This window comes from Thunnus maccoyii, chromosome 4 (genome assembly GCF_910596095.1).
Source record: "Thunnus maccoyii chromosome 4, fThuMac1.1, whole genome shotgun sequence".
NCBI lineage: Eukaryota > Metazoa > Chordata > Actinopteri > Scombriformes > Scombridae > Thunnus > Thunnus maccoyii.
In genome coordinates, this window is record NC_056536.1 from 25,100,760 (window position 1) to 25,125,181 (window position 24,422).

The 24,422-nt window shown below is 44.3% G+C and overlaps 1 protein-coding gene across 1 annotated transcript in view; it reads left to right on the forward strand.

Annotated features, from left to right (window-relative positions):
- The window catches only part of camta1a (calmodulin binding transcription activator 1a), a 290,687-nt gene that overhangs the window by 112,608 nt on the left and 153,657 nt on the right, over positions 1–24,422 (forward strand). Inside the window, exon 4 of the mRNA XM_042408868.1 lies at positions 18,757–18,824. Coding sequence (XP_042264802.1) covers positions 18,757–18,824 — 68 coding nt within the window. The remainder of the gene's footprint in view (positions 1–18,756; positions 18,825–24,422) is intronic.

Sequence of the window (24,422 nt, forward strand, 5' to 3'; positions counted from 1 at the left end):
TTAAACAAACACAGAGGAATTCATCAATAGATCTTCTTCGACCAGAATTGATGTGGTAATCTGTGCAAGATGGTAAATAGTGGAAGGCCCGAAGCTCTATTTGGTTTTCAACATTATTAGAGGTGGGAGGAAATTAAAGACTGCAGATCAATAGCAATATTTGTTTTATATTACTTAGGTGTCCTTTGATTGTTTGCATGAATGAACGACTGGAGTGGAGCGGAGAGTTTGGTGACTGTCTCTATCAGATAACTACATACTATGGTCTATTAGGCAGATCACTTACACTTAAGATGAAGATTCTCTTGTACTTGTCCAAGTGCCTATCAGTAATCATTCCTGTTTCAGGGCAGCTTATTATCATGCGATTTGAATGTGGAGAAGGGGTTGTTTGTAATGAAAAAAAAACTCGTGATGCGTTTCTTATATGGTGTTTTAGTAAGGTGCAACTGCATGCAGGATTTTTTGCACTATTACCCAAAAATGTCAGTCCAGACTGGCATTATGTTGCAGTGCAACTGGAGAAAACCTCTTTGACCTCAACTTCCAAACTCCCCAATAGACAGAATCATCTTCTCTGTGGCAAGGAAGAGAGGAGGGGGGTCGGTTAACTATCCCCTCCAAGATGGGCCTCCGGTGAGAGGGAGAGAAGCACGGAGGGGTAAGTCAATGGGAAACTGAGATGATTAAGAGGCTTTCACTGTTAACAGAAAAGCGAGGATTGGTTTCTATTGCGCCCTCTTCTTTTCATGGCCTGGTCTAGTGGACAGGGTGGTGCTATAGTCTGAACAGAGCCAAGACTTGCCTATTAATAGACTATTGAGTGCTATTGATCCTTGGCTCGTGTGACACATAAGATACAATGAGCCATAGATCCCAGTAAAGAGCCATGTCTTTCTTTTCACTTTACCACAATTGCATATGATTATAGGAGTCTGAAGATCAGTCAGAGAGGCCTAGCTCTCTCTAACGATGACCAGAAGTGTGATGGTGCTCTGAGTAAAAGCCGACTGCAATTTGGAAACTTTTGTCATAAACACAAAAGCTCTTGAGCAAAATGGCCACAATGGAGACTTGGCTTTGCCTAGACTGAATACTGCCCCTCCATAATTTGACGGATAGGTTTTTTTGTGTAAACTACCCAAACATGGATATGTTTCAAAAAGTGAAGATGCATCCAAGGTGAGAATAACTCCAAAAAGCTCCTATACAATTACGGATAAATTAGAGGGATAATGACAAGAGGGAATGGTGGTTATATCAATAACCACTCTAATGGTCAATTCCAGAATGCTGTCTGCTGTGTGCTAGATTTAGTGTAATGGATAAGGTGCCTGTTTAGCAGAGGCTTACTTGTCGCCAAACGAGGGAACAAACCTCAAATAGCCAAATTAAAAACTGAATAATAGATGAGCGATGCCAGGATGAGAGAGAGGAGAGTAGACAGCTGTAATTTCTACTCTTGGAAAAAAAAAAAAAGACGCGTTGGCATGTAATTGTTGAGAATTTATAAGGGCACAGGAGAGAAAGAGAGACAAGAGGAGATACCCACTGAGAGAATCACCTTTACAGAAAGAAACTTAATAATGATGGTTACAACAGGTGAAAGTCTACAAAAATCTTCAAAACATTGTAAATGCCGTTGTTATTAAGGTTGACTGCCAGTCTGTATGAAAGAACGCCTCTCTTCCATGAGTTTTATCCTCTTTGTAGAAAACAGCGGTAGTAGTCTTGAAATGATAAAAGTTTAGAATTCTGTTAGAACGACAGCGAGAGAGTTTATTTTGGCAGCAGCTTTCATCCAAATGTTATTGAATGCCTAACAAGGTGGTGCTCATTGTGTGCAGTCCATGGGGCATTATTCTGAATCTGCATATGAGAGGGATTTCTAAGGAGCCTGTCTGTGAGACATGTTCAGTACCTCCACCACCTCCAGAAGGCCATGCCTGAATGAAGCTGTGACCTCTGTCATGTGTTCAGAGACAGTCCCATTATCTGTGGAGAGGGCTGAAACCTGTAAGATTATTTAAGGTATGCAAGAGGGCTGCCATAGAATGTATTAACTATTAGTTATACAAATATTATTCCTCCAATAAATATAAAAATTATGCATCTGGGTTTGCATAAAGGAACAACTAGTTCACTAACAATGAACTATGGCATTATGGGTAATGAGGGTGAAATTGGTTCACACGGCAGAATATTATTAGCCCCAGTTATTGTCATCCGGAGGAGTCAGCTTCTGCAGATTCGCTAATAACAGGAGTCTGACTCATTCTGTGTTTTTAGGTTGTTGGGTTTCCACTGAGCTTGTTTTTTTCCATGCACCTGTGAGAAAAAAAAAGGACTTCCCTGCTTGGCGGCTGGTGATGCAATCTGATATGAGTGGGGGCTATGTGATCACAGAATAGCCTCTCTGGTGAAGAGGTGAAACTATTACTGCACCATTGAGTGCAGGTCATTTGCCACAGCCACCTGGCCTTCTGATCGCTGCTTTGGAGAAGGCTGTAGTAGCCGGATTGGTCTCTCTCCCCCTGTGTTATCCTGTGTGCCTCTACAAAAAAAAGTCCATCTTAAATGTTTATTTTTAAAAAATCAAAGGAGAAATATCTGTTTGTAATTCAATTTTAATGATACAAATTCACAATTTCTTAGTTTTTTTTTTAGGTTCTAGTCTTGACAGAAGGTAGAAAAAGGCAAATATACACCAAAGTTAACTTAAAACGTGGAATTGTAATGATGATTGCAATTTTCAATTCAAATTTTCTTCAATTTTTCAATTTTCTTCAAATAATATTTTGACTTACTGTGATGGATTTTTTTATATTTTATAGACCTTTATGAGATATTGTTGAGAAATGACAGGAAATGAGTGAGAGAGAGAGATGCAACTAAAGGATTATAACAGGGGACATTGCCCCTAAGCCACAGAAGTGAAAGGGGCCGGATGGATATTTTTTAAAGTGTGGGTAAGCCAGGCAAGTGCCTAATTGTTTTTCAGTCCAGCTTGTTGACACTATGCTGTGAAGAATCATGCCATTTCTTCAGGGAGGCTCTACATAGTACTCTAGCCTATACAGATATTGAATAACAACATTTCACAGGTTGTACATTGTAGACCACAGAGGGAAAAGAGATTCGGAGATGGCAAGATTGCTTTCAATCCTATGTAAAATTTATTTCATCGCATTTGTATGGCACATGGATCCAAGTTGTTGTTTTTATACACTTGTCCTCCAGAACATGTTACCATCATGACATGTCAAATGGGACATTTTCTCATCAAAGTTTCAGTGCTGTTTGGAGAGCCTCAGAGAAGCGATTTATATTGGAGAGACACTGAGGAGGAATCTCAACAGCGTGTTGGTGAAGAAGGCATGCTGGCTTCCCAGCTCACACACACAGATGGACGGTGTGTCAAGGGAATCTCACACACACTGATCAGAGGCCCCCCTCCCATCCCGCAGTGGGAGGAAATGGGACTGAACGAGAGGAGGAAGAGCGGGAGAAGGAGTTAATCACCACACTAATGCTGCACTTCATCATCGTTTCCTAAGCCCGCCTGCTCACCCTCACTGCTAGTACTTGACTGTCTACACAGCGCCCCCTGCTCCTAGTTTTAGCTATGGCACTGTTAAAGACTAGACCACAATGGGTTTATCACTCAGTTAGAGTAACTGGAACTCAAGTAGGATAGCATGTTTGTGGAAGAGACACACAAAACAATATATGAAAGCTGTTGATCCTTAAAGGTGACTCAAGTGTCCGCCAATAGGGAGAGGATTTGGACTGACCTTGGCTGTCATGCATCAGATATGTATGCAGGCCAAAGTGCTTTTTGTGCTTTTTCATGCATGCGTATTTGACACTGGTCCTTGGAGGAGGACTACTTATTTTTGCAAAGGCCCACACGTGGTGTGCTGACTCTATGCTATGTTTGCACATAGCTCGTGTGACGTGTATGCGCGTGCTAGTATATTTTTTTTGCATGTGCACTTGTCTTAGTACTATGTGTGCATAAGTGCATGTAGGATCTATGCCGTGCACAGAGATGGATCTGAGGCCGGCGGTGAAGGTGAGTGAGTTTAAGCAGGCTCCTCCCTCGGGCTCTTGTTCCACAGACAGTTACAAACAAGATCTTAGGAAGTGCTGTGCTGTGCTGCCGTGCATGGCCACCCGTCAGCCTGGACTAAAAAATATGAGCCCATGTGCGATGCGCATAACTCACAGTCTTGCTGCCACACTCGCCCCACTTCCCTGGCAGGCACTCCCTCAGACCATAACAGCCACCACAGCCTCTTGAACCCATTTTAGTCTCCCGGATTAAATACTGTAAGGTGCCATTCATGCCCAGGCTAGTGCACAAACCCTGTCTCTGTCTCTGACAAATGCACACATTATACCCCTGTTGAGATCTTTGTACAATGCATGCAAAGCTAATGCCAGCTTTATGGCTTTTATGTTGCATTTGAATAGCTGAAATGTTTGCTGGTACCTTCACAATTTGTGAAAAATAGCTATTGGAGAAATTGAACTGACATGGCGTCCTTACACAGGGTTGTTGACACACTCATAACCTCTACCGCTTTTAGGTATTCTGATGGTGACTCACATGGACTGATGATATTGTCTCTAGTGGTAATTTAAGGTGTTAGATATGTGCAAAAGGGTATCCATCTGCTTTTCAAATCATACCTCTCGCCCATACATGGGAGAACTATTTGACCAGACAAGTGCCTCACAAGCTACAAAGGAACAAAAAGTGTCTTTTAAGATGGGACCATACAGTCTCAGACGTTGGTACGGCTACAGCGTGATGTGGTGTGGTTGTGTGGTGCGTGTGTGACTGTGAATGATAGAGTGACAGCCACATGACAGGGCTGAGCTGTGATCACAGCTCTCTTGAGGAGACACCGATGGCAGGGCTTGGCTGGATGCCTGTCAGTTTGTCTATCTGTCTGCCTCTCTGGTCATACTGTAGATACGTATACACACTCAAACGTACCTGGCTCAGTGCTTAATGGGTGCTTGTCTGTCATACACATATGCCCACACACACACAGTCAACAAAGTGGTGATGGAGACACTACGGTGCAGTGATTTCAGCTTTGGTTCCACATCACCTCCTACTAATGGTGGTAATTAATTGATGAATGAGGTCAAATCGGAGATATCCAGGCACGTCTCAATTCAGATACAACCCTGTCTCATCCCTGTGTTCACCTCTCCGCCACCCCCCAAGTTGTTTTCTTAATGCGCAGTGCACCACATTCCCTCTGTGCTCATCTGCATAAGACCTTGGGATGAATGTTAACGATGTTTAATTAGACAAGACGTGGGATGGATGAGTGGGTGGAGGCAGTGAGGCCAGGGTGGTGCTGCCCCCCACTGGGGGGAGAGAACACATAAAACACACACATTGCAAACCTGCAATCATTCACACACATGTGCGCACACACACTTGATGAACAATAAATGACCATTAAAAGGCCAAAAGCTACAGCTGAACATGACCTTACATGTGATTGGTACATTCTGACTTAAGGCTATGAGCTCTGCAACCCATATTTCACCAACATCAAGGGCGCAGACCCCCTCATTGTTCATGAAATATAAATTAAATATTTGTAAATGCAATATAGTATTTGTAGGATATTATGTAGTGATTACTAACTGCCCTTGATAGTAAATCTAATTTAAAAAAAAAACTTTTATTTCTCACAAGCTTTCTGTCTGGAATCGACTATTTTCTCATGAAATTAATTGCCCCAAAATGAGAGCATTCAGCATTTCATGAAATTAAATTCACCCTCCTGGCTCAAGCCCTTGACTGCATTCAGAGAGTGTTGTACTACTTGAATACTGGTTAAGCACAATGATCCCATTCAAAATTAAAACTTTACTTTTTGGACTAATTAAACTCCACCCTACCAAGATTTCTGGTCCACAGTTGGTTGACTGAGCACTGTGACTGGGATAAATGCTAGGTGAGTGCACTGCCATCCGTGCCTGAGGCTGGCATGCTGACTTCTCATGCTTATCTAAGACATTGAGACAACTTTCTTGTCCCAGCTCGCCCTGTATAAACATTTCCACTACACTGATCTGTGAAAGAACATCAGGCAGCAGCTTACTGTAGGGTAATCCAGTAAATGATGGCGCGTCGTTTCGACAGTGCAGCCATTGCAGAGATAAGGGGATGCAGATGTTTCTCGCTAGCTGTTCCCAGATGAGGTGTCATTATCCTGGCTTGGTCTCAGACCTGCTGTTTTCAGCCCATCTTCTCAACTGGGTGACTGACTGTGGACTGAATTCGAAGACACACTCAAACGTGCACTTTGTGTCTATTGCTCGCTGCTGTCTCCTCCGGCTTTGGGCTTATCTTGTGGTCACGGCCAGACAGAGACACCTGCGAATGCTGTGGATTAGCAGGCTGCCTGGGGTAAGGCGTTTAATGCAGTGCCCCAAGGATCCTGGGCTAAAGGCAGGCTGAGTTGTGAGGCTGAAGCAAGCTCAACAGAGGCATCTCAGAGCCTAGATTGAGATCAATGACTTCTCAAAGCTGCCATATAAAACATTCAATGAAAGAGTCATTTGAAAGAAGTGGGTAAACATGCTTTGATTACAATAGAGAAAATGGGAGTGTGTTTGTTCTCTTTAAAGTCTCGCTGAAACAACAACAAGGCTGCTTGTTCTCCTTTGTGTTGGAGATGCCATGTTGAATCTCCACTCTTAATTAATTTGGTGAGCGCAGAGAGGGTGCGTTTGTCACCCCTGCTCTCGCCTGTTAGTGCTATTTGTCTCTGGGTGACCTTTGATTTCACACTGCATTGGTTTCCTCCCGTTATGGACAAGAGGCGGTTTTTGCTGACAACAGAGGAAACCTTATCTTTTAAATAAGTAATTCCTCAACTGCTCAGTGAGTTCAACAGCAGCAAAATATTGGGATTGCTGAAAAGGCAGGCACAGAAGCACACTGGGGAAAAGATCTCCTCTCTCTATATGCTACAGCACCTTCGCCCAACTCTCATTAAAAATTCCACAACGCAGTGTTTGAACAAGGCTCTCTACACAATAGTATATTCTGTACTACAGTACTGCTTTTGTTTGTAGACACGCTGAACTTGTAAATGCTTGTTTTTCTTTCTCATTTTGCCTTAATGCAAACACAGGTAAGTTCTAGGCTTTAACCGTGGATTCATATTTCATGCAGCATTGTTTGACTATGTCAGTTCTTCGGAGGCCATGTGGTTAAGAGGTCTCTTTGTGAGTGTGTATGGACAGCTCTTGGTTTGGCATCTGTTCTGTGTGTGACTTAGAAGGCACAGAGGGGGCAGGTTTATCGTTGTATTGTAGAGGGGTTCAGGCGGTGACACAATAGCACCAGCCAGGCCTCCTTGGCACCAGCTGGGGCCCAGAGCTTTAGGTTTTTGGGAAGAGAGCATTGATTGGGGTGATGGCTGGAGTGACTGAGGGGTGGGACGGATGAGGGAATTGCAAAGGGATGGATGTGTTGGCACCTGGCTCTGTGGGTTCTGGCTGGGTGCTGGAGCAGTCTCCAGTAACAGTGATGCATGGCCATGAATTATATTATGCCTTGGCAGCTGCTTACTCCCAGATTCATTTCAGCAGTCATTGGGTTATTTATTTATTTGTTTCCACAATTTGTCAAAAGAGTTCCCATGTAAAAGAAAAAAAAAACTAACAAGATTAAAAAATGAGGCCGATTTAGAGTATTTTACCGAATGGGTATTTGTGCAGGTAAAAGCATTATGACAGCTTGCAAAGGTGTAGCCGCTAAATTCTGATGGAGTGCTTTGTTTCTGCCCAAATGTCACTGCGTGAAAAAAAGATGGTGTGGCAAAGTACAAGACGCTTTTTCTCTGAACATCTCTTGAACACCTGCCTGAAAACCTGCCGGGATAACACCTCATTCAATGGCTGCCTGTGAGCTGTAGCAGCTCAGGCTGTGTGAGATAGAAGTGATGCCTTGGGCCTTTTGTTCAACTCTGACATGGCTGTTCAGACACCTTTGTTCTGGGAGGAGAGGCCCATTCACAGCGTGCCCGGGGAACAAATTGAATCTGGTTGACAATTAATAGCCGTGCGGCATGTTTAATTAAGAGCATGTAGCCAGCAAGCGACGTGAGGGAGATAAACAGAGGAGAGCTGCACTGAGCCAGACTGGGATCACAAAGGAGCAGGCCAGTGGAGCGTCTGGCTGATCGATTCCCTACCGTCTGCAGAGAGCAGCCCTCACAAAGAGCAGACTGCGCCTCCCCTCTCAACAGGCCAAACTTTTAGAGGGGAGAGATGTGAGATTGATAATGCACACAAGGCAGATGGGAATATGCAGATAGAGGCAGAAAAGTTGAAGAAAAGTTAGCTCGATGAAAAATAGTGTAAGCGAAACCCATACAGCTTCACAGATGCGCTTCAATATTTGGTAACTTCAGTTTGATAAAAAATGACCTTGAACATGATGATTTGTGGCGTTGAATGGTCATTGACTGCAGCTCATATGGATGGTTAGTGTTACATAGATGTCTGCTGTTGGGGTCTGCTGTTGGGAGACAAAACACGCATGCCGGCAAGCTGGTTTGACTTCAGGCATCTGTGACCTTCACAGTCCCACATTCCCGTTATTGTAACATGAACACAAAGCAGCAGAAAGCCAGGAGAGAGAGAGAGAGAGGAAGAGAGAGAGTACTTGACAGTTTGTCTGATAGGCCGAACAATACCAGCCATGGCAAGGCGATGCTCTGGACAGATAGTTACACACAAGCACACACACACACACACACAGTTTGCACAGCTATCCTTGTTAGGACATTGCATTGACTTCTATTAATTGTGGACAGCCTAACTCAAACCCTTTTAAGCCAAACCTAAGCTTAACCATAACCAAGTCATGCCTAACCCTTACCTTAACCTAACCTCAATTCACACCAATCCCTTACCCTTAACCAGGACTTCAGAAATGACATTTTGCCTCATTAGGACCCCCGAGAGGTTCCCTGAGGTCCTCATAGTTCATGAGGACTACTGGTCCCGACAAGGTTGGTGTTTTTAACGGAAAAGGTCCCAGTGAGGTATCAAAAACGCGTGCGCACACACACACACACACACACACATATATACACGCGCGTACACACAAGCACTCACACCCACTTCAATTAAAGAGAGCCCTCCTCCAGAACTAACAATCACATCAGTCAGCGAGATGGCAGGAGCTGAGAGGAGATAAAATGAGAGCAGTTCATGTGAGGATTTGACTGATACTGTATGTGTGCCCGCAAGTACAGTGAGTGTGCGCAGTGTGTGTGTGTGTTTTATGCTCGGACATGTGTGCGCTGACAGGCGTACAGAAAGATGACAGGAACAGAAAAGGCAGTTGCAGGGATATAACTTGTTCATGTAAGAATTAAAAGGGTATGTGTGCGTGTGTGTGTGTGAACATGAGTGTGAACCATACAGACGTGTGTACAGGAAGTAGCAATAGAGGATAAAGGCATGAGTCTGTCAGACAAAGGGTGATCCTTTCATGCTGACGAGGAGTTTGGGGAAAAAAAAAAGAGTTTCTGCCAGCTAATTGGCCTGAGCTGGAAATCTGGCCATCCCTTTGGTGAAATTTCAGACTTGTCTCGTCTTCATGTCTTTTCTCTATGTCTCTAGAGCAGAGCGTGTCACTTTCTGTGGTTAGACAGGACAGTGTGGGCTCAACATTTCATCCTGTTTCTCCTCACGACATAAGATGTAGTCGATTAAAGACATAACATTTTTCCACAAAAACCTTCCTCCTCTTCAATCTGTTTCTTAGCCTCTTTCTCTCCTGCTCCACCTCCTCCTCCTCCTCTTCCTCCTCCTACTCCTTTCTCTCCTTCACTTCTTTCCTCCCTGCCTTTAACATGGTGAGCATGCTTTAGTTTGTGCGTATCACAGTTTGTTCTCTCGCAAACGTCTCTCTGCTGTCAGAACATTCTGCATTTTTTTGTATAAGAGCTCTTTCACTTTTGCTGCAGATTGAGAACAGGCTGAACCAAACACTATAAACTTTACATAACCCCACATATTTTCAGCACAGCATGCTACTTCAGCACAGACACACGCGCGCACACACACACACACACACACCCTCACACATATGTGCGCTGCATGCTAAAAGGCATACGTGCGTGACTCTATGGTCAAAGATAACTGCAATTTTGGAGGAAGACCTGTAGGTGGTTCTGGGGTGTGTCTCGGATTGAAAGTTAGAAATTGGTTTCATGCAAGGGTGCTCCAGTCATTTAGCTGCACTGAATAGTGGAATTCAGAGGATAATGCAGGCATTAATTGATTTTGGAGCCTGAAATAAAAAGGCTTCAGGCTCACATGAGACAGAACTCTGCTCATTTGTGCCTTTCGAGGAAGACGGGGGAGTCTCTCCTCCTCTACCCTCCCCTCTTTGGATAGGTCCTGCAGGAGCCTTAAAATGAAAGCTGACATCGGTTGATTGATATGAAGTGAATGGTGACCTTCTAGATTCCACTGTCACTTCATTTATGCATGATACCATCGCTCCTTGACTTTTGGGAAAATTTGGGTGATATTTGAGGATATAGTGCTTAGATTCTTACAATGTCTCCACAGGGAGAAATCATACCTCAATTATATTTAGATGACATTTAATGCCCTCTCAGTGGATTTTCACTTGAATATCCTCCTCACACAAAGCATAAGAAAGCAAAAAAAATGTAACATTTATGTCTGCACTCTATTAAATTGTGAAATTACATTAAGAATCAAACAGACTTAGCGGCTGTTGGCTGTGCAATCTGACACGGCACTTTCAATATCTGCTGTCTACCAAAACAAAACCATCTGTCAAATAGAAGACATACAGTAAAGAATTAAAGAGAAGGGAGACACAGAAAGAACTAGCTCCTCTAGTAGGTTTGATTGCCGCTGCGGGTTTTTTCCCCCTTTTTTGTTTGACAGAAGTTGGGTTTGAGGGGGAGAAAAGTTCAGCAGCAGAGTGGGGTAACAGTCTGGAGTCTCGGCAGTGGGCCTGGGGTAAGGTCAGCATCATGGAGGCTCCACCACTCTCCGTTCTCCTTGGTTGGGCTATCAGCAGGGGGGAATAGACATCCTGCTGCATAGATGATGAAGAGGACGTGCAGAGTGGACGCCAGAGGTCAGACAGCCAGAGGGCACCAGGAAGTGAACCTGGCCGCTTCCCGCCGCGCCCTGCAGCGCACCACAATGCATCCGCGTGCGCACACATATACACATTTTTTTTGTTCAGTTTACTAATGTAGTGCTCCATATTTCCACCGAGCTTCCAACACGTCTTAAAGTCTTGCGAGAAGTTAGAGCCAGAGGGAGGAAGAGATAGGAGAGAGAGGTGTAATGGAATCATTACACAAGACACATCTCTCAAGGGTACAGCAGCAGGAGGTCCCATATGGGCTTTACATCAGCAGGCACACACATATCCACAGCAATAACCACAGGGTCACAATGCTGCCTAATTATGGCTGACAAAGATGGATGTATTTCATCTCAGTCAACTTTATGTACAATTCTCATTCAGTGTCCCTAACACTCCGCATGGTGTAGATCCATTCCCACATAAACTCCTCTCATCAGTCCTCCAGGTTTATCTGGTGCTCGGTTGTGCACCAATCTCTCTGCTTTTCTCTTCTTGAGTCTTTTCTGTTTTTGCTGCTGCTTCCTCCACTATCTCCCCTGTTCTAACACAAGACACGCCGCCGCTGCTGCACAAATGCTCATAGAAATAAATGATGCGGACGCACAGGTGTGTTCACACAAATTCGTTTACAAGCATAAGGGCCTCCTGAGTTCTTAGAGTGTGGGAGGCAGTGGCTGACCATAGTAGTTTTTCAAGGCCTAATTATGTTTATTTTGCAAATAATGTCTTTTGCGAAATTATGTTGCAATTTAGAAATATTAATTAAAACATAATAACGTCTTCTCCGTCTCTTGTCGCAGTCACCTGCTGTCCCTCAGAAAGAAATGTGAAGCTACTTGGTCCCTGACAGCAACTGTAGTTAATTTTAATCAATTAACTTTTTTCTTCTGCTGTAATACTGCAGTTTTATTGGTCTAATCGGAGCTTGCGGTATTGTGCCTGTTTCTGTATTTGGTAATTGCTTTTGCACTTGACTATTTCTTACAGCTTTCTTAAAGCTGACAGACTTTTATTGGTGGAAACGACCCACAGCACTTGACATGCTGGCTGCTAGATTGGTTAATGAACACTTGTTCTGTCTTAAGAATATACAGGCAGGTGACAAATTAAACAAAATGCCAACATAAAGTGTCTTAGTAAAGACACCAAAAGACTCCAGTACAGCTTCTGTGTGTCTTGGCATAGATTATAATCTCTGGAACTCTAATGGAGGGATGATTCTTCCACAAAGATATTCCCGTATTTGGTGTTTCAGTGAGAATTGTGGAGAGCTCTGTCTAACACGCTGGTCCTAAATCTCTCATAGGTTTTCAGTTGCGTTGAGATCTGGCCACAAAATGATTCGTATCAGTGTCATACTCTTTAAACCATTCAGTGACCCCTTGTGCCATATATGGAAACATCTGCATTCGTACTGTTTTCCCCTCATCTATTCTGGTTTTACCTTTAATTTGTCACCCCTCCGTAGAGGCACAGGTGTCTGCATGTGCGCAAATTCAAGCTGGTCTGTTAAAGTAACAGTCCTAAAGACCCCTTCTCTGCAGCTATTCTAACTTACTGTGAAGTCTTCTGCTTGTATGAAAGTATATAGTGCATAGAACTAATATAGTAAACAAAAAGGAGAGTGCTGGTGGAGCAGCTGCTGTGGGTAACATTGATTGTGGGAGCAGAGAGGCGTGCAGCGTTGAGGAGCGAGAGGAGGCTCCCCAGGAGAATGCCTCCTTTTTCAGAACAGTCTTATGACCAGCATGCCAAGCAGAAATGTGAAGAGAGGCATTGACCAACTTCTGGAAAACATCTAAGCTATCCGGGATCAATGCCAAATTGATCCCAAAACTATGTATAATGTAGGGCAGTGGACGGCTTGTCTCACTCTTCCCACCTCCTGTAAGGCAAGAGAGAGCCAGACCTCAGGAGCTGAGGAGGTACATAGTGAGCTAGATGGAGAAAAAGAACAAAATTGCCTGAGGTGTGTTTTAAACATACGGTAAGGCCTTTGTGGTGAAAGTGTACATGTGTGGTGAGCAACTATCCTAGGTGTAATGCATGAGCATGCATTTTTGTTAACTCGCTCACCGTTCCCTTACAGAACTTTGCTCAGCCATGATGATGCACTTTTTAAAAATCGCTCCGGTACATCAGTTGCCAAAACGCAGGGTGGTTTGTGATGGTAGATAAGCTAAAGCACATCAACTATGTTGCTCTCTCACAATGGAGCAACAGAGTGGACACAGTGTGACTTCCTCCCCTCCCTCTCAGCTTGGGCATCCCTAGGAAGCCCCGTGCAGGTCCTAATGAGCAGTGCACTGGAGAGGGCATCTTTTTAACCCAGCACAGGGACTCATAGAACAGCCTCACTCCTCTTCAACAGATGCCAAGTGCAGCTGTCAACAGCTCCATACTCCATCGCTGTTTACTTTCACTTTCTCAGCTCTCTCACTCTCCTCTTATGTCTCTGTTTCTGTATCACCCCTCTCACTTTCTCTCTTTTCCTCTGTCCTGACCATTCGTCTTGATAGCAGATCCACTGCATCCTATTATGAGCCATGCTCAAACAATCTTAAAGGCTAGCTGGAGGTTACAGCTCGCTGGAATAGATTGACTCTACCTCACTACTTTCCCCAGCTTAAAAGAGTAATACGGCCATATGAGATTACATAGATACAGTGTGTGATACATTATTGCTAGTGCATTAAGAATTCATGAAGTATAAACAAAAAAACCCAAAATGATTCAGCAAAGGCGCTTTTGCTTGCAGAATCGAACCGAAGCGCACTTTTTTAATCAACATACCTTCACGCTTCTCCTATTTTAAATGCATTAACCACTGTCATGGGAAAAAAAACTTTAAACTTTGTTCCTACTCTCTCCTTTATGATTATTCTCTCCCTTTTCAGTAACTCTCCCACCCTCTTTCTCCATCCCTTTCTCCAGTGCCCGTCTCTATCTCTTCTATGTCTAATTGCATTTGAATTTTTTCTGGTGTAATCTTGTGATAGCCTGGAGCTTCAGCAAACCTCTCCACCCCCTGAAACCCCTGCCAGTCCATTTGTGCCTGGCCCTGGGCAGGTTAGTTTCCTGGGCTGCCCTGGAGGAAATATCAGATGACCTGGCACTCCACAGTAAAACCCAGGTCATCAGGGAGGGCTCCTTTCACCGTATCCCTCCCTTGGTCCCCTCTCATCCACTTCCTGCTTTCAAGTGCAGGGCAAGGTCAAAGCTTTGAGGACGCATTCCCCAGACTTCACCACAAGGCAGGCTGGAGGCGCTGTGCTCTACTCTGTAACCAGACTTTGCTCCATCTATTCTTTCACATCTTCCTGCTCGCTCATATTCATTTCATTAGCTCAAGCTTTTACTGCAATCAATACTGTTGCTAAAGTTAGGTTTTCTAATACAGCTATTCATTAAATGCCTTTTCATTAGTGTCACTAGAGCACCAGTATAACTGGAATAATACTTTAATGGACAAACACATGCTGTAATTGTTGAATCTTCTTTTTGGGTGATGAAGACTGGTTTTAAATGACTAAGCTCACAAAGAATGAGTCATTACGCTATGTTTGTACATAATGTGTCTAGTAAATTGTGGGTTTTAAAAAAACGAAGATTAAATTCTCAGACAATGATGTAAGTGTTAGTATTTTAATGTAGGGGCACAGAAGGGAATGTGCTTCAGAGTTTCGTAGAGCTCTGTATTGTTCCCACCTCTCATTTTCTGTCAGCTTAAATGCACTGTGGAAGCAGAAGGAGAGGAGAGACATTATGGATGGTGTTTAGAGACAGGTGTCTGATGCGTCCTGAGATAATGCCAAAAGACTCCTATCTCTCCTTCTAATGGAACAGCGACAGTTGTTTCAAGTGATCAGGTCTGTCATCCAAATGCTGGAGCGTTGGTCCTCTCAACGCCTCTCTTTTCTCCCATAAATCAAAGTTGCTTGTGAGACGGAGAATGAGAGAGAACAGCAAAACAATCTAGCCTCAGGTCATCCCGGGACAGTGTATCTACCGTGGAATATCTCCATCAAACACCGCTGTCATGTTTGACTGTCTTTTGTGCTGTACGAAGAGGTGAGGGTCTAATGAAATCTATCCAATTAGGTCTACAAAGAGTTGCTCCTAGAATAGTCATTTCAACTGATTCTGAGACGATCAAAATGTGGGACAAGTCAAATAGTGTTTATTTTCTGAGAGTTTACTGCTGCTGCTCCCTCCCTTGGTGCAAAGAAGTGAAATGGGATGAATATGTTAGTGTCATTTCCCATTTCAAATAGGTAGACATTTCAAAAGCTGATTCTCTCTGGAGAAAATGTTGTACCTCCAGAGTGAAAATATCATTTGAAAGGCGAGACAGTAAAAGCCAGTCATCTTAAAATGAAAATTTTCTTATGGTGGCTTTCCTTTTCACCTCAGCGGTTATGGGAAAGTGGAAAAAAAAAATGAGATTGAGTGAGACTCAGATAGGAGAAGGTGCGTGGAGGCTATGAGAAAAGAGAACCAGACACGAGACACGCTGATGAGTACAGGAGTGACACCTCCTGAAGAGCATGTTAATACCGTGCCAGGCCGAGACAGGTAACCGGTAATCAGACCCTCTGATTGTAACACGGTAGACAGAAACACACACACACACACACAAACATTCGGCTCTCCATCTCCATCAAGTCTGAAACTGCTAGACTGCTCCGTCATGTTTTGGGGTGGCCCCCCTCTCCTAACAGTGTGTCGCAGCTTTTACAGAGTCAAAAGAAACAAATGAGATGGCTGGGTTGCAACAAACAGCTCTGGGTTGTTCTTTCCCCTGGAAAATGAAAGGCCCCCTTTTTTTTTTTTTCAACCACCGTGTCAATTAGAGGAGGTATTGCTCATACTCACTCTCCGGTTCACTGCTAGCTTATGCTGATTGTTATTTATTTAGATCAGCCTTGGAAGGGAATTTGCCTCAATTTAAGCTGTGCAGAATACAGCCCTTACCAGTACAGTGTATTTTCAACAGCACCCGGAGATAAAACCTCAGCAAAGATCATGTCAATGAGGAGGTTAAGGTATAAGGGGGAGGAAGTACAAACAGCCTTGCAGGAGCAGGAATCTGACTTATGAGGTAGAGTGAGGTAGGAGCTGTGTGTACAGAGAGCCTCCTCTTAATATTTCCCCAGCGACGGAGAGCAGGCTAGAGGCGTCGAGGTCAGCAGATAGAGTCCAGAGCCCATTGACAGCTGCTGGTTTGACTGTGATGCACCATCAGTGTTCAGCACACCGCTTGCCCGCTTTCCCCCCCTCCACCACCCCTCTTGCACTAACCCGCGAGCGTGTTTGCTCAACCTGAACGCATGCTAGCCTCTCATTATGCTGCCCATGCAAACTTTGTCTCTTTGCAGCTGTTTAATGGCTGCACGTCTGTTTTTGTTTGTTTCCTCACCCTAAGATTATTGCACCTTTATGGTTGGTCGGGGGGTTGGAACAATCCCTGGCATCTGTTCAGAGAGGGAGGGGTACGCAAAGAGCCAGAGGTAGAGACTCACTTCTGGTTTTTTTTTAATTTATTTATTTTTTTAAATACGAGACCACACGGCCCCCTATTTCATCCTCTGCCACCGAGGCTGTGGCTGTGGCTGGATTTTAAAGACAAGAGTGATGGAAGGGGATGTGTGCTAACAGGCACAGAGGTCACTGAAGGAGCTTCCCGCTGCCGTTTATCCCTCCAAAAATGAACACAGAATAGCAGGGATTAATCGAATCACTGCCGTGTTAGTCTAATTTACTTACAAATGTATGCAGAAAAGTAACTTCACTCTGACCCTGGTAGTAAAGCATTATTTTTTTTCCTTCCCTGTGAACACTATAATTATTGTTGGCACAACTATCATCACATTTGCTCTGTACTTTTTCAGTTCTCCAAAACAAGATTTTTTTTTGCTCACTCCAAGACAGTTTTGCACTGTGGTTACTGCTTTTCTCAGCTTTATTGTTTTTTTTTTTTTAACTTTCTGATAGGCAAAGTTATAAAGGAGAGGAGCAGCCCTGAGCTCCTCTTGACAGCCTCATACCCTTCCTATCTTTTTCTCAATTTGAGACTCCATCTTGTCATGGCTTCACTGCCTCCGGTCGTTATGGCAGAGAACAGGAAGTTAATCAACGCAGCATTATCTTCCAGCCTGCACCTGGAGGCAAGGGTGCCAGTCATTGCTCCCACCCCCTCTCTGTTGGGACCCCTGCCAACCTGGGAACCCCTCACACCGCAGCACCCTGCAGCATCCCTGTGGGCTACCTCCAGTGTGTCGTGTCTCCGTGCCAGGTCACACTTGTGACACAGCCTCGATGAGCCAATGGGCTTGCAGTGGTGCATACTTTATTTTGTGTGCGTGCGTGCAGAGAGGAAAAGAGGAAGGGAAGAATGTCAAAAAGCCAAAAAAAAAAAAACTAAAAAAAAAACTATTGGCTTGGTTTATGTGATCGCTGCACTGCCACATATGTCTCATATTTTTTCTGATATAGAGAAAGCTGTTTTTTTTCAGACATTATTGTCCCATGTGGACAAGCAAAGTATCAACATAAAGCCCTGGAGTCTTTTTTTTTTTTGCAAACTCAAGCCTTACAGACCAAACAAGACTATTTGAGCAACATATTCACACTTAAATGTTTGTTGACACGCCAACATGCGGTGAGAAGTACATCCTTAGAAACTGAAAAGATGATATTTTTGTGGAAGATGTCAGCAGGTATATCTTTGTGTCTAGCTCTCTCTAACAGTCTGAGAAGCTGACAAATGTTCTTGCTGAAGAGTGAATTGCTGGCTGTCGCTGGTAATCATTAGGTTGTCTACCAGCATCCAAAGTGCTTTTATTTCTGCCCATTAGTTTGGTGAGAAAATGGCCGGGTATGGTCTAGCGTGTTCCCCCTTTACACTCAGACTGATGCAGTAGGCAGGGCAAGCATGGGAAACATGAAAGTGTTTGAAGTATCTCTATTTATGCCAGTGGCAGTTTGGGCTTTTTTTTTTTTTTTTTTTTACTTCAGTGTCTATAGCATCTCTTTGTACACAACTGACTCCAAAGGATCTACAGCTTTTTCTGAAGTAGCAGTACACACGCATGTCAATATTGTGAGACTGGCGTGTAATTATTATTCAAAGGTTAAAGAGTGGATTGATCCATAGAGGAGTGTCAAGGGCAGATCAAAGGGATTTGGTGGAGGATCCGGACCAAAAATGTTAAAAGCTGCTCACTCTCAAACACAGTCAAATCTTTCAGAGAGCACCTTGATGTCCTCAGAGGAGAACTTGATCAAAGCTTTCGTAACAAAGATAGTCTCAGAAGATGATCTGACCTCAGCTGCATTTCGCTTCTGTCTTTCACTTTACTTTTACCAGTCTCCATTTACCTGCCTGAGCTCCCCGGCACTGCCCCTGTTTCTGTCTTTCCTGTGTTTATGCTGCTGGTTAGACTGTCTGAATATCAATGAAGCAGTCTCACCGATGTATTACAAACACAAGAGAACAGTGATTAAAGATGACATATCTAAGCCTCACTCCCTTCCTCTCTCCTCTCTTCTCTTTTTCACAGGAGATCGCAGCTTACTTGATAACATTTGAAAAGCATGAAGAATGGCTAACGACATCCCCTAAAACAAGGTAAGACAATTACGCTCCCGTCCTGTTTTTAAACACCAGTTAAGATTCATAGCCCTAAAAGTATCACATTCGGGGGGGAAAACCGAAATTTCCATTCTTAGTTTTGCACATTTTTTTCTTCAAGACCATTTCCCTTATGCACAGCTTGCAACCTCCGTCAAGTTAAATGTAGCCTGTTTAATATTACAGGCTGCTGATGGCTGTTCTGAAAAGTTTACAGTTTTCAGATAAATGGTGGAATATTAAAATTGACAAATAATTGCCTTTTAGCAAGCCAATTAACATAACATGCACTGGTGCAGCATCTGCTTTGAATGGTTTGTTAATGTGTTCCTATCTGTCTGCACATTCACCACTCAACTAATAACACTGTTGGAGCTGGGGGTGTTTGTCTGGGTCAGACATTACACCCACATGTGAAACAAAATGCCAAGAGCTGCAGTGATATTTGAAATACAAAAGGGACGCCGGTGCAGTTAATTTATTTTGTTAATGTATGCAGATACATATAGGGGCAATTTGCAAATGAAGAACACATTCTCCTTGGCTTTTTCAGCAAACTGGAACCCTTGAAATTATGTTAGCTGTGTTTTAAACTAATTTGGTCCGTGGCAGCGTTGGCTGTGATATCATTATATAAGCTATGTAGTATAATATATAAATGCAATGTGGCTTTGTGATAGCATTCCTCTACATTTGACAGTAGTGGACAGCCCTTTCCCTTGAGTAGCTTTTGCTGATCTCTCCGTATCGGACAGCTACAGGATGGACACTCTTGTTCTCTTTCGGTCTGTCTTGTCGTTGTCACACTGTCAGACCCCAAAAATCATTTCACTCGCTACAGCAAATACAAGCTGTTCACATAATGTTCCCTTTTCGAACGTTTACATGCTCATGCATTTTGAATCAGCTCAATATGTTAAACCTTTCTTTCTCTTTATCTGCTGGCTGGACTTTGCTTTGCTGGCATTATTAGCAGTCCTCATCCATGTGTAAATGGACCCTGGGCTTACCGACATAGAACCCATTCCTCACGTCCCTCACCCCACCCCTCCTGTCTTCCGCTGCCTCGGAGGGACATTGATAATAGTTCTGCATAAAGACACTGCCAATTAGAATACGTTCTCTGGTGTAATTATGGAGCATGGGCCAAAAGAGCACTGAGCTCACCTGTTTTTTATCAAGAGTGTCCCCTCCTCCCCAAGCGTCCTCTCTCGAACTCACCAAAAATTAAACCGGTGTCATGCTTATTTTAATCATGAGATATGGCCTGCATAGTGTTAGACTTACCTTTATTACTCTTTCCAGAATGTATAGATGTTGTTATGTTGCTGTAGAATAGTAAATGACATTAAGGAACAAATATAAAAGGATTTAAAAAAAAAAAAACAGACTGTGAAGCGCCACAGCGCTGGTATCCTCCAGCACAACGCAGGCCAAAAATGACACTTGTGTGAAATGTGAGAGACTTTTGATCCAGTGACTTTCGAGCCAAACGGTCCTCTGGATGCTCATGGCCACAGTCTGTCACCACTGGCTGTCTCTTATGCAGCGGTCTCAGCTGCCAGTGTGCTCAGGGATTTCAACCCCATGTCATGTCTCAGTGCAGGTGCTGATATCTCAGCAAACGTGTCACCAGGGAGCAGCCTCTAGTGTACACCTGCAGGTCACCTGACAACACAGCAACACATCCTGTGTTTTAGAGGAGCCATCACTGCAGGACGTGTGATGATGTGTGTATGTGTGTGTGAACTTGTGTATTGAATCTGTGTGATTCAGAGAGGCATGGAGGGAGCAAGGTTGTGAAGTGTTTGTGTTTTCCTAGATGTCAGTGAAAGGGTAGAGCATAGTGATGGATGTTGGGGCAAGGAAAGGTTGGGGGGAGTGAAAGGGTGCAGCGTATATGTGTGATTGATGGGAGCTGATTGATGGCTGGCATCTATATGAAAAGCTTTCTGCTCAAGGTCACGGGTGAAAGGTCAAACTTCGGACACCTGTGGTTAAGTGCTGCCTTATCATTTGTCATCACACATCGTGGGGTGTGTTTGTGGGTGGGTGTGTGCATCTGACTGTGGGTGTGCTGTCTGCATGTCTGTGTGTGGGTTGACCCCTGTGGGGAATAGGCTAAGTAGGCTAATTCTCTCCCTGCCAGCGCCTGTAGACAGGGTCAGTGGGGCATGATGGGAGGCAGAGATAAGCAGCAGGGTCATACACGGAGAGGCACCGCACTGCATGGCTGCACCGCATGCATGTAACAACTCTGACACATGCAGGTCGTAAACATGGGAGTGGGCCACAGCCAGAGCTCAAGGAGCTGACGCCAGCTGTTTGACCAAGGTGACACGCGATGCAGGACATGCCCTGAATAGAGATGGCATCCTGTCAACACACGGAAGATGAGATGAAGTGGACCAATTACATGCATGCACAGATGTATTTCACTACGCTAATGCTCGTGCACATCAGCCAAGCCCCTACAGTAACAGCGGAGTCAGTGCTGTCTTTTGTTTGGGTCTGTTTCTGTTTGTTTATCATTTCAAAATCTGAAGCGTGCCAGGGGAGAGTGGTGGAATACTGAGTGATTGATGTGCCTAGCTGTAGTAATACACATTCCCTTTCAGATAGGAAGTGCAACAGTGCTTAAAATCAATACCAGTGTTCTCCCACTGACTGCTTGAACAGCACTACAGCTAATTCAGGCCGCACCTGTCAGAGCTGGGGAAATCTTTCCCTCTTCGGGCCTTACACTTTAATTTACACCCACAGCCTCGCTGGCTTCCATTTCCATTAAAGGGAGAGCCTGGCATTATGGCTTTAATGAAGGCCGCGGCAAGGCTGTGATTTAAGATGGCCGTTACCCCGCACCTTCGCTCCACAGGAGGGAACACACTTAAAGGGACAATTAGGATTTTCCTCTCCTACATCCTTCCAGATAGCAATAGTCATTCTTTCCTTTTGCCTTTTTAAAGATGTGCCACGTTGCTCCAGCTGATGGGATCTGAGGGTGCCTGTGGGAGGAGAGTGAAAACACAAGCAAAGCACAGAGACATTATGGCTCCAAATCCAGACAATAACATGTGATTTGACCTCATCATAGGCGTTACATTATGCCCCTGTTGAGAGCAGGCATTCTTTATCCATCATAAATGACACAAATGTCTCCTTGAGGGGCTTTTTCAGGGGTGTTTGTATGCTGACAGATGGAGAAACTATTGACTAGAGGGTGTCATAGATTGGTCAGCCCAAAGAGCTAATGGACACCTGTGTGTCGTATAGTGATAGCTCGTTATCCTGAGCATCCTTCAAACGGCACATGAGTGGAACAAACTCACATTATTGTTTCTTTTCTCCACTGTTTGTTTTACAGGACGGTTTAACAACAGCCCTTCTCAAAAACACAACAGGGAGAGTCTCCTCACCAGATCTCTCTGTATGTGTGCGTTTGTCTGTGTAATCTCCTTTCTTGAATAGAATAAAAACATACAGTAGACTTGTTATAGCTGCAGCTATAGTGGTGGGCTGTGTCAGCCACAGGCTTTGACTTCTACACAAGTTTGGAACACACACAAGTTTACACGTGCTTATATGACCACAGAACACACACTCTCTCACACACACACACACATATTGTATATTGAAACTATCAAACAATAAGCACCAGACCTTTGAGGGTCCTGCAGTGACACTGAACTTAGCCGCCCCCACGTCCCAGCGCAATAGCCCTCTCTCCTCCCACATCCACATCCACAGCAGCAGCAGCAGCAGCACTCCAAAATGAAACCAAGTCCCTTTAGACAGCTTCCAAAGACAATGCTTTTATTAAAACCTACAGCAGCGGCGCCACCCCAGAGGCGCGGGCACACCAACAACAGAGTAGAGCAGAACTGAGAGGCAGCCTGAAATCTACTAATGACTGTTTGTTTGCTATTGTGTATGGTGTTTGCCATTGTGTACGGAGCCTGTGAATTTGTGCAGATCTGTGTGACTGTTTGTGTACGTGAGTGTTTGCGTGTGTGTGTGTGTGTGTGTGGGTGTGAGTGAGAGAGAAACAGATACTGTAGAGGGGATTGTGCGTACGCATGTGTGTATACATACGTAATTGTACTCTTGCGTATGCACACGGTATGTCTAAGAGCCTGAGAGAGCATGACTACGCATTTGAAAAATGCATTGTGGAAAAACATATGCAGGCATTTATGAATGTATTGAGATGGTATGTGTGTCCATAATTGCCAGTGAATCTGTGTGGATGTGATTTGAATTAAATATAGAGTGCTTGTATGTGCTTTGTGTGTCTTTTTTTTTCTGAGAGAGGTAGTATCTGGGTGAGTCTGCCACCATGAATAAAACCTCCTATGTGTAAACTCTGTTTCTGTCACCAGGTCTGGCACATGGTGTGAGGAATTGCTGGGCATTCTCTCTGTGCGTGTGTGCGTGTGTGTGTGTGTGTGTGTGTGTGTGTGTGTGTGTGTGTGTGTGTGTGCGTGAGTGTGAGTGGGGGTGGGGGCTGATGTGTAGGATGTGCCTGAAAAGGGCGTCTAATGCTTTGTGGCACTCGTTGGCTGGCAGAGTTTCAGAGGAGAGTGGAAAAGGACAGGAGCAGCAGGAGAGAGAGATAGGGAAAGAGGGAGAGAGAGAGAGAGAGAGGGGAAAGCACAAAGAAAGCGGGACATGCACAGAAACAAAGGCATAAAAAGATAAAGAGGCATTAGATAAGATCTCATTGAAATGAAGGAGGACATATGGCACTGAATCAAGCCAAGAGTTATGAAAAAAGCCAACATGTCAAGTAGATGTGAAGAGACTGCTTGGTGAGGTGAACTAGTGTGATCTCTTTCATCTCTTTGCTCTGCATGTCCTTCTCTTCTGTTGTTTTTTTATCCCACCTCACCATGACTAAAAGTTTAGTTTGTTGCATAGTGACACTTCTCCCCTGGCTGCCCCATTCTGTCGAGCCCTGGAGGACACTGTCCCACGCCGCCTCCACCTAGTCAACAGCTCTGACAAGGACAGCTATGCCCACCTGGGGCTATGTGGGCTGTGTGAAATAAAGCCCGTGAGGGAAAGCAGAGAGGACAGGAGTGAGGTGAACCCAACGAGTATGAGGTAAGAGTGAATGAAAAAGAGAAAATGAAAAATGGTCATCGAAGGAAGAGTGAATATGATGGAGCGGGAGCAGTTTAGAAAATGGAAACATGTCAATAAGAGAAGCCAACAGACTAGATGGAGATGGGAGGAATAGTGATGGATGGCGTGAGGAGGAGGAAGAGTGAGGGGGGGTGGGGGGGAGAGAGGATTTACGCAAAGAGACGAAAGAGAGGGAGAAAGATGGAATAGAGGGGGATTGAGCTGACAGAGGGCGAGGGAGAGAAAAAAGAGAAAAATAGAGTGGGTAAACAGCAGATAGAGATGGAGGGAGGTGAGCAATGGATTCAACTGACAGATAGAGAAAGGTCCTGTGGTTTTGGGGCATGGGAGGGAGAATGCAAACGGTCAATAGATTACAGCTAGTGCTGGGCCGAGTGCCTGGGCCTCAGACTCCAAGCCAACTTAATAGCGCCTCTTGTTTGTCTGTCCTCTAAAGTAATGCCCAAGCTG